At 45.4% G+C, this 11,023-nt stretch overlaps 1 protein-coding gene across 1 annotated transcript in view; it reads left to right on the top strand.

Annotated features, from left to right (window-relative positions):
* LRRK1 (leucine rich repeat kinase 1) overlaps positions 1 to 11,023 on the top strand; it is a 70,464-nt gene that overhangs the window by 28,558 nt on the left and 30,883 nt on the right. The window contains exons 7-15 of the mRNA XM_057375288.1: positions 16 to 248; positions 745 to 872; positions 1,010 to 1,173; positions 1,866 to 2,003; positions 4,494 to 4,606; positions 5,712 to 5,788; positions 8,422 to 8,551; positions 9,085 to 9,197; positions 10,035 to 10,249. Coding sequence (XP_057231271.1) covers positions 16 to 248; positions 745 to 872; positions 1,010 to 1,173; positions 1,866 to 2,003; positions 4,494 to 4,606; positions 5,712 to 5,788; positions 8,422 to 8,551; positions 9,085 to 9,197; positions 10,035 to 10,249 — 1,311 coding nt within the window. The remainder of the gene's footprint in view (positions 1 to 15; positions 249 to 744; positions 873 to 1,009; positions 1,174 to 1,865; positions 2,004 to 4,493; positions 4,607 to 5,711; positions 5,789 to 8,421; positions 8,552 to 9,084; positions 9,198 to 10,034; positions 10,250 to 11,023) is intronic.

Here is an 11,023-nt window from a genome sequence, read left to right as displayed (position 1 = left end):
TTCTCTCTTTGGCAGGTGCAGGCGCTGTGTGTGAACTGGTCAAACCTCAAGCTGCCCTGGGTGGATCTGGACTGGCTGATTGATATCTCGTGTCAGATCACTGAGCTGGATCTCTCTGCCAACTGCCTGGTGTCGCTGCCCTCTGTGATCCCGTGGGGTTTGATCAACCTGCGCCGGCTCAGCCTGGCTGACAATCAGCTGCCAGAGCTGCCCAGTGTGCAGTGCTCCGATGAGATCATCTGTTCCAGGTTTGTGCAGAGAGCAGGCTCAGCTCAGCTCAGCCTAGGCCTGGCCTGGAGGGAGCTGTGAGTGCAGAGCACATTGCAGGAGCTGCTTGTTCTGTTCTCTGKCTGCTGCTGCCAGGTTTAACTTGGGATTTGCCCCTCGGCATTCTCAGTGTTTGTTGTCAGGACAGCTGTGGGGGCTTTTATTCCCATGTTGTCACATGTTGCCTCTGCTTTCCTCCAGTTCTGGTGAGCCCCGTTCCTCTGGGCTGGCTCAGAGTGACATTTACTGGCTCACAATGACATTTTCTGACTGATCTAAATTTGATCTGCCCTCTATTCAGATCACCTCTCTCTGCTCCCTGGAAGGGTTCATTTTCTGGTTGGGGTTTAATGCTTTGCCTTGTGGGGCACATTTCACTTTGAACTAAAGCTGTCCTGGTAAAACAGATGTCTGTGGCAACAGGAGACTTTGGTGGTGYTTTACTGACACTTGACTGAGATTGTTCTGTGCTCACAGGTTACTTGAAGTCGATGTGTCCAGCAACAGGCTCTCCACTCTCCCAACTGGATTCCTACATCTTAAAAACCTTAAAAAACTCAATGCTTCCAAAAACTATATGGAGAAGTTATTTGACGAGGAAAACAGTACGTACAGTCCGGTGTTTGGCTTACATTTCAAGGCTGAGCTGTAAGGAAGAGCCCAAAAATGTTAAAATAATGACTTAAATGGCTTTAAAAGTTCTCATGCTTATATCAAGTCCACAATGTTTCATGTTTTCTAGCAACTAACTGGATTGGTTTAAGGAAGCTGCAGGAGTTTGATGTCTCTGACAACAGGTTGGTGGAACTTCCAACGGTTTTTCTATACTGCTTCAAGTCCCTAAACACACTGAATGTTTCCAGAAATCAGCTGAAAGTGTTTCCAGATCCCTGGGCCTGTCCCTTGGTAAGTTAAATTGCTCTAAACGAGTCAGAGGCTGAAAAAGTTGTTAAAACAATGCAAAAAAAATTAACTGTGGTGCTTAAAACGTTGTCAGATGCTTAAAAGGGTGTTGTGTTTCTGTAGGAATGGCCCTGCCTCATCTGGTTTATGGTCTCATATGCAGTCCTGAGGTTTCCACCCTGTTCTCAGCATGCTGATGGCATTGGTGGAAAATTTTAAGAAATGTGTTACATGGATGAATTAATTTTCTCTGTAGTTCCTTTGAGCAGAAGCATTGTTAAGATCATTTTAGAAATACCCAACTTGCACCAAAGTTAACTTTGCCCAATCCCATGGCTGATAGGACATCTCTATCTGTGACTTTATTCCTCAGTTTTACAGGGAAAGCAGGGGAACAGAATCCTTTGGGAAAGTGTTTGTTTATGGTTGAAAAGCAAATGGGAATGATTTTCAAAATAATTTTTTAAATGCTTTTTGCCCASCAAGGAAATTTTCCCATCAATTGAGCGCATCTCCTTAGCAAGCCCTATGTACCTGCATGCCCAATAATTTATCTAGATAACTAGATAAAGATATCTAAAGAGACTACCTAGAACTGATTTATTAAAGCTTTTGACATGTAGCAGGTGATGTACCATATTATTTAAAGAGATGATTACTACTCTGTAAGTTGGGTTTTTTTGTATGTTTTCCAGAAATGTTGTAAGGCATCTAGAAATGCACTGGAATTCCTACCTGATGCATTGACTGTTTTCTGGAAAAATCACCTGAGAGAAGTGGATTTTTCTGAGAATTCACTGAAAGAAGTTCCAGCAGGACTCTTCCAGCTTGAAGTAAGTGTCATTTCTTCTTAGTTCCCACCTTTTTTCTCCTGACACTGACTCAGAGCTCGAACTGGGTGTCTGGTTGAGGTCAGAGCCTCTGTGCTGGTTGGAACTGGTGTGATGGCACAGAGCCCCTGAGCAGGCTGCCACCCCTGAATCACCACATTCAGGCCCTCATCCAGTGGGATATGATAYCTGGTTTCTGACAGAGGTCTTCTGAGAGCTCTGTGGCTTGCAGTGTTTGGGAGTGCAGTTTGGAAGACAAGCCCTGCATTGTAGCTCCAAGCTCCAGCCACTGGAATATTGATGTACTCAAGTAAAATCACAAATAGTTGTGCTTTTTCTTAAAAAAAAAAAAAAAAAAAACAAAAACATGCACCGGTGTTGTGCAATTAGAAGTTAGTCTTGTTGTGCTGAAAATAGCATGTTTGATTGCCCTAAACAGTGATGCCTGGGACCTCTGTAATCTTAAAGGTTGTGGTTTAAATAATTCTTTCCTGCGCACACCAGAGATCCATGGTTTTATGTCAAAATTCTTTATAATTTCTGGTTTCACATGGTGTTGACATGAAACCATGCAGAACTTGAGGTTTCCTCCAAGCTTCCCTGCCAGATTGTGAAACTCAGGGTCATGAAGGAAGAGCAGAGGTAAATCTTKGTGCAGAAGTTGCAAGTTTTTCCCTGCTGGCCTCTGGGCAGGATGCAGAGGTGGTGGTTCATACCCGTGCCCAGTCCTGGTCTCAGGATCTGCTGCACAGGTCCTTTTACACCTGCTGGAACGAGAGATGGAACTCCCTCAGTGGTCTCTGCACCTTTGGCTTTGCTCTCTGGTGGCCATTTGTTTTCAATTGGCATTTCTCCTGAAACAGAGTGACTTTATGGACTGTTGTCTCCAAAACTTGTTTTTTCTGAATGCCCTGAGAATCATCCCAGGGGTGGCAGCACCATGGCAGATATTGAACACGAGATGGTGCTTCCAGGGCACAATTCTTTGGTGCTGCTGCACGGAGGTTGCTGAGGGGTGCAAAAGCACCAGCACGGGGGAGACCTCACTGCAACCTTTGCTGATGTTCTCAAAGTTAGTGAGCCTTGSCTGCCCTAAATAGTGTCAGCTCTTGTGCATATCTCTTCAGCATTATGTGAATAAAAGAAATAAATAGCAAGTATGTTAAAGCATTTGGCCCTCCTTCCCATGGGACACTGAGCCGGTGGAATGATGATARAAGCATTGGCTGTCAGGATTCAGCTTTTCAGCCCTTTCCTCCTGTGGCTCACTTTGTCTGTCTGCAGTTTTGTGTTCCCTTCAGCTTTCCCCAATCCCAGCAAAGCCCGGTGCTCTCTCCATCACTAGAGGGAGCGTTTTGCACGGTAATTCCCATTCCGGGGACTGCTGGTTGTCCATCGTTTATGTCACATGGATWCCTCATATTTTTCCAATCTCGAAAAAGGGGAGGAAGGCTGACAAACCAGCTCTGGGAGACATTGCTGATCCTCCTCAATGAAAACGGACATAAACCTTTTATATTACGTGGAGCACATAAAACATTTTACACACTTGACGCTGAAGTCTCRGCTGTTAAAACATGACTTTCATGGGGTATAATTCATTAATATTGCTGTGCTTGTGGCAGGAGATAATTCAGCTGACATTCTGCTTATCTCAGTTTTCATGGTGGGGGGAATTTGAATAGACCTGGTTGGAAACTTTACAGACAACACTGTTTTTCAGTGGAAGATTGGATTTTCAGCYAAATGAAAATGATCATTTGAGCCTCAGCATTATTAAGGGCAGATGGAAGAGCATAAACTTTACAAATATGAATGGGGACTGCATTTTTGCTTTTAAATTTCAGTTAAATTTAAAGGAGATCTTATGTTTAACCTGGTTTTTCCAGCTGAATCCTACTGTATGGTGTTAACTTCATGGTATCCCTGAGCTTCACTCGTTTTTAAAATTCCTGTCTCTGGTGGGAGGGGAAAAGAAGTAAATGCATAACTTGCATAAATCCTGAAAAGTGAATATAAATGCTTTCTATTTTAATAGAGATGTCATAGAAAAGCAATTAAAACTTCCTTGTGTGAAGTATTTCATGTTTGCACATGGACTTTGTGCATGTGCAGCAGGTGTAAGCCCTCTTACACACACACAWATAYKMRTATATATACATAATCCATACGTGGCATCCCGTGTTGGTAAATCAGACTGTTCTTTTCCATTTGGAAAGGTTTCCTCACCCAAAAGTGAAATGTCCTCTTGCATGGGCTGTTTCCAAGTGCATCTGTCAGCAAGTGGAGCAATAATCTCCCCAGAGTGAGCGGTGCTGCTCCGTGCAGAACTTGCTGGGGACAGGAGGAAATGTTTGCATGCTGGGCAGCACGGACAGGATGTTCTGATGAATAAGATGTACTTTCTTCGTGTTTCTGTTATTTAATAGCCCCACTAAAAAAGCTCCTTCTGTGTGTTTGGTGCTTCCTAACTCCAGGCTGTTCCTCTCCTAGGCTTTGGTGTCCCTGAAGCTGCTGGGAAATCAGTTAGTTACGTTGCCTTCGCAGGATAAGTGGAATTGCAAACAACTTAAGTCGCTGGATCTTTCAAAAAACCAGCTTGGGAAGTAAGTGTTCCTTTCAGGTTTTGGCTGAGAAAACAAAAGATGAAGAAATAATAGCAAAYCCAATCCCCCGTGTAGCACAAAGGGTGTCAGGAGTGAATTAATCACCTGCACAGAAGGCATTGATACCCACATACCATGTCCCCTAGTACATTGTGTGTCTGTGRCAGTGATGAATTATCCTTTGCTGATTCTTTGGGCATTTAGCACGCTATATCATTTATTAAGTGAGTAGATTATTGATAATAGCAGTTTAATTTCAGAGCATGTAGGAATTTCTTTAGCCCAGTGTGTGGTTCATCACTACAAACACAAGTTTGTGGGGAGTATATCTTAACCATAAACCATCTGGCTGGACTGCAGTTATTAGTTAGTGTGGGAGTATTGTTTTGGAAAAAATGAAGARTCTTTGTTTTTTAAATGGAAGTATAACCAGCTGCAAGTTCATAGAGATTTCCAACCTAAAGGATTCTGTGATTCTAAGACTGACGTTAATAAGGTCATCCAATGATAGAGTGATGTTGCTCTGTTTAGAAATTTCAATAGGGATGTTTAACACAGGGAGTTAAAGGTCCTTTATCTTCTCCAAAACTGTACTGAATKGTGCCACGCTGATGTCTTCTCATTTGGGTGCCTGTCCAACCCAGTTTTTGGAGTCCTTAGGAGTTTCTTTGTCAGCTGCAAAAGACAAATTACCACTTTTTGAATGTCCCAGTGCATTTCCAGAGTCATGCTGGTGGCCCAAGACTCTCTGGAGAGGGCAGGCAGTGGCGGCAGGGCCGTTCCCCAGCGCTTCTCCTTCAGTTTGCTGTTTGACAGCTCACTTAACCCTGACACCCATGGAGCTGGGGTCAAGTGCTCCCTCCCCGGGAGCTGGGAGCGCTGCCTTGAGGAGCTTTGATTTGCCAGAAGAAAACCACTGGGCTGGACAAGTGTTGGTGGAGTCCGATAGCACAGTGGCTTTCCATCCCATCTCCCAAAGCAGGTGGGATCCTGTGAGAGCTGTGCCATGGATCCACAGCCGTGACTGGGGCCAGGCTCTGCCTCAGGGAGCTCTGCACCTTTCCAAGCTCTTTTCCCACGTGTCCCTGTTTTGTTTGGCCCACAGGAGCGATGAGGGGTTTAAGACGAAGCGGATCCCCTTTTTCACCACCAAGAACAGGGTGCGTGGTGGTCCAGAGGCAGGTAAGGCACACTGCAGGTGCTGGGAGTGCCAGGTGAGCTGGGGAGCAGCAGGAATCTGCAGTTTGGCTGGAGGGAGAGCAGTGAGAATTCCTCTGCAGTTTAAACTACAGCACCATTTCATTAAGAGGAAATACATTGAGATAGTTTCCAAAGAAATGATGCAGCTGGTCGGTACCACCACTATAGAAAGATGGAAAAGCATCAAATGCTGTTTCTTTTGCTCTTTTCATGAAGGTTATGCATTTTAACCAGTGGTGTGTTGCAGGGAAATTAACCCATAATTAYCCCTATGACTCTTAGGGTTTTTTCTGACTTTGTGGACGGCACATTTCCCCATCTGTGATTTATACTCTCAGTTTGGGGCAGAGCTGTTGAGATGCACATGAAATCCCAGAGAGAACAAAGGGATATGTGAAGATACTGCACTGCTTCCTGCTCTCTGTGGGATTCATCTGCATTTCTTTTGTTTGTTGTTTTATTTTAAAGCACTTGGGGAGTTTTCTCATTCTGGCTGCCTGCAGAATGCCTGGSTCTAAACATCCCTTGCCAGTCACAGAGTGGGACAGAGCCCTGCACATGCAAGCAGCCCTCGACTGCAGCAAATCCTTCCTCAGTTCCCCTGATAATTGTGCCTGATCTCAGGTGGAATTGGGAAATGAGCTATGCACAGCTGTAGCTGGAGATCAGGGCTGGAGATCCACACCTTCCATGACCAGCTCTGAGGCTCTACCTGAACCTGCAGGCAAAGCTGATCCTGCCTGGTTTTCTGTCCATGGAAGCAGAGGCTGCTGTGCTGAGCRAGGTGTGTGAGCCCCTGAGGGGGAGAAGGGGTTGGTCTGTGCTGTTTCACGAGCAGGAARTGGAAACAGAAATGCTGTGACATTGTTGGAATATGGAACAGCTGGAAAAGGATCGGAACCTCCTTTTCCCAATCTGTGAGTGAATCTCCAGTGAATCTGTGGACTCTGACATATCCTCAGAGCATTTCCCAAAGGGGAGAGAAGGACAGGAGCAGCGGTYAAAGGCAGCTAAAACCAGCTCTAAAAGGGGATTGCTGTCCTAATGGAAGTCCCTGCACGCTCAACCACAGCACAASCCCCTGCAGAAAGGAGGAGAGGATGGGCTCTGCATCAGTAAAATGGAGCAGCCGTGGCACAKCACACCTTGGAGCTGCCTCAGGTGGCAGCAGGGCACAGAGCAGCCCCCCTGGCTGGTGCCATGATGGAGCAGCCACAGAGACAGAGCAGAGCCAGCTCCTCCTCTTCTCTCTGTTCCTCTGCCAAGCATGGCTTGGTGAGATGAGAAGATGTGGCCAAGAATTTAAACATCAAGAGAAAACAGAAGCTGGAGTACATCAGCTGCTCACAGAAGTCTCCTGGTGAGGTGGGGGTGGACAGGTTTTCATGTGATTTACCAACAAAGCTGTTTACTTAAGTCTGGATTATTTAAAGAGAATAATTTATGGATGCTCACTACACTTGATTGATAAGTCTCAGAATAACTTCTTGCACGCRCATGTGGTGTTGGTAGCGTTTATTCATCCAAAAATACATTTTTCAAGATGGGATCTGTTTTAATTTTTCTACAGTTCTTTAAAAGAAAATTTGAGCTGAAGCCAGAGAAATCATAAATAACTCATGAATAAATAATTACRATTCATAAACACCTCGAGCTTGCTTCCAATATAGTACACTCCTTTCCACCTGGGACTCCTTGGTGAATTCAGAGTATTGCTGCTATTTTTGGTGTTTGCTCCTGTGTGGCCAAGAGGGACTAAATCCATCTGTGCCTGGATACCTGCTGGAGAGCAACAATGCAAAGTTTAAGTTCAGTGATGAGCCAGAAAGAAAGTGAATTGCATCCATGAATAAGCCTGCTGTTTTCCTAAAATAATCCCAGAGATGATTTTTTATTTGAAAACTCAAAGGAGGATTGTGGCACTGCCCACACCAGACAGTCCTGTCACGTATGTGAAACACCCCAGCAGACAGTGGGGCTCTATCTTACTCCTTTTCTGATCACAGCTCAGGCTGCCAGTGCTGTTAATATTAGAACTGGGGAGTTTTCTCCTGAGAAAACCTCTTCCATTTTCTTTTTTGTTTTGTTTTTTCCCTCTTTTTGGCTAAATCTGGTTACAGTTCCTCTCTGTCATTACTGACTTTGATCCACCATGAATTACTGTGGGATGCAACGTGGGGGTCTGAAAATTAATTCTGACATTTCTCAGACAATATGGAAAAAACATGTTGGGAACCAGTTGTGCCCTTGGTGTCACCCTTTAGGCTTCAACAGGGGCAGTTCACAAGGTATTTTCATGTATTCAAGAGATAAGGTGCCACTCACCCCCTGATGTTTAGTTGTTTCAGGCTTGGGGTTCCTCCCTCAGCACCCCAGAAGTCCTGGACACTGCCACCTTCAAACACTGATTTTAGGACATTGAGATGTGAGCATTGATGTTTGATTTTCACTGAAGGCTGTTTGCTTTTCTGCTCGTGCTTCGTGGCGGTCCCTGCCCATGGACATGACCTCATGTCCTGCCTGCAAAGTTCAGGTGAAGCTCTTGGTTCAGAGCCTTGATGCCTGTTTTGCTGGGTTTTTTTTAAAGGTGTGATTTGTTTCCTGTCTCATTCCAGGTCCTTTTTTGGAATTCCCAGCCTTTCTGAGCGATTCTCTGGAGGTTCTTTATCTGAATGACAATCAGCTGGACTCTGTCCCACAGTCCGTTTGCCTCCTGAAAGGTTTAACAGAGCTCTATTTAGGAAAGTAAGTGCATGTCCTGGAAAAGCTTTGTGCTGTTATTTCCATGTTGTTTTAGTGACCAGTCTTCTGTGGAGCCCCACCCCAGATGTCCAGCTCTTTTGAAGTCAGAAAGCTGGGAATAGTCAGCCCCTTGTTAGAGCTGTGCCCATGGTTTGCTTTAGATAAGGAGGAGGCTGGTCTTTTGAATKAGGGAAGATGATCTAATGCTTTGAACACAGGCCTGGGAACCTCATGTGCCTCTGGTTCATTCTGGCATTTTGCTGTCAGTTGCTGTAGTGTTGCATTCAATAACTCACCATTTCTGCCTTTATTTCCTCAACTATCCAACAAAGATGATTGCATTTGTCTGCCTTAGAGGATAAATTGTGGTTATACATCACTTTTAGGATGGAAATTGCTATTAAAGTGCTGAGTAGTCTTATTAAAATGTTAATGGAAGATTTCTGCAAGGATAGAAAGCGTAATCTGAGAGTCCGTGAGAGCAGCTACTTACACACAAAGCCTGGTTGTTGGTAGATTTATTTGTTTTTGTACAGTAACCCTGGTATCCGAGAGCTTCCTCCAGAACTTGGACAGCTGGCTAATCTCTGGCAGCTGGATATCGAGGAACTAAATATCACTAACGTTCCTGCAGAGATCAGAAAAGAGGGTAAGGCTGATGCTGTGTGTTCTTTATTAAATTGACTGATCATGCAATAAAATCTCTTCATTTTGATGGTCAGGAGCAGGAGCAGGCAGTGTGTGCCCAAGCCCTCACTGTGGCTACCTGCAATTGCACAGGGAAACCTCCTGCTCATATTTACAAATTTGRTAATCAGTGCTAAGCTCTGGCTGAAATTATCAATTTAAGACAGATCATAATTTAAAATGATGACTATAAATTCATACTGCCTTTGCAGTATGCATAAATTCCATGCCTTGCTTCCTGAATGTTTATATTTGAGGACATTCAGAWGGTCTCACTGAAGACTGAAGTGTTAAAGATCAGCAGCCACAGTCCCATTGAAGTGACTTTATTGTGAGCTGCTAGGCTTTTTGAATCTATTACAATGCTGTCTTCTTTTTTGTGCATTTTAATCAGAAAATCCTGCGGGAATGAAGTTATTAGGAATTATTCCTGTTCCAGCAGCATGCTGTTGAAGCCTCAATCTAACTTTAAGTGGAAACATAAAAGTAGAGGGAAAAACTGAGTATTTTCCAATACTAAATTAGCATTTTATGTTTCCTTTCAGCTTCTGAAGCATAGGAGCCCCAGCATTTGTTTCTCCTTACAGTGCTCCATTGTGGAGCCTCAGAGCAGTGACCTTTTCCTGGGGTCTCTGTCTCAGGTTTGTCYGCTGGAGCTTTCTTTGTTTATTCTCTGGCTCGTCTCAGCTCGCAGCAGAGCTGCAGGGGAACCATGAATTCAGCTGCTGTGGTGGGTTTTATGCTGTCCCTGCAGGTTTTTGGGCCAGCAGCCCCWCTCCATCCCGTTGTGTCCCCGCAGGTCCCAAGACGGTGCTGGCGTACCTGCGGGCGCAGCTGCGGCGCGCKGAGAAGTGCAAGCTGATGAAGATGATTGTCATCGGCCCCCCCCGGCAGGGCAAATCCACCCTGGTGGAGATCCTGCAGACAGGAAAGGTGCCCCAGATGATGCACAGCGATGCCACCATCCGCACCACCAAGTGGGAGCTCCCCAAGCCCGTGGGGCACAAGGCAAAGGTGAAAAGCGGTCGGGGATCCTCAGCCCCGGCGATGTTGGAGCCCTGCAGGGTCCATTCAGGCTGAAATCGTCCTTTTGCAAAGAGCAGTTGTGGTTTTCACCCTGTTGCAATTCCTCTGTTTCATTTCCAGCTGGTACTGGAGGGCAGTTGTGTTTTCCTGAGTAACTTTGTGTCGTAAAGCCAGCAGTGTGTTTGTTGGCTGCTGAAATTCTGGCTGTCCCACCTCAAGTGGATGCTGGTTTTGAGGGAATGCTTCAAATCAGCTTCTCTGCAGCAGATTGTCCTTTCATTTGGGACATCAGTACCTAAAGCTGGACTTCCTTGRTATCAGAACTGTCCTAGATGGGGACTGTGGGTGGAAGGTAGGATGCCTGACCCCTGCTGTGATCCAGGGATGTCTAAGGCATCTCTTAAACACCCAMATCTCACATGGCTCATTCATGGAGTGTGTCATACTGAACTTGTTTGAAGAGCTCTGATTTATTGAAAGCATTTGTAGGTGGCCCCATCCACTGCCTGCAGAGTAGCCCAGGGATTAGAGGGTGCAGAGCTGGTCCTAAGGTCTTGTCAGAACCAATCTGGGGTGCAAACTCATGGCTCCTGCTTGCCAGATGAGAGCCACGACCACCAGACTGTTYTGGAAAGGGGGAAGGACCCTGCTGAGTTCAGCTGTTCTACAGCAAAGAGTGCCAGACCAGAGAGTCAGAAGGAAAAGAGCAACACAGACTGACTCCTTGAAGGGAAGGCTTTGGTGGGAGAAGGGACTTGTGCA

The sequence above is a fragment of the Malurus melanocephalus genome, unplaced genomic scaffold, assembly GCF_030028575.1.
Source record: "Malurus melanocephalus ecotype Western Australia unplaced genomic scaffold, MMel_1.1 scaffold_244, whole genome shotgun sequence".
In the NCBI taxonomy this organism is placed as follows: Eukaryota; Metazoa; Chordata; class Aves; order Passeriformes; family Maluridae; genus Malurus; species Malurus melanocephalus.
This window is presented reverse-complemented; position numbering and strand designations above follow the sequence as displayed.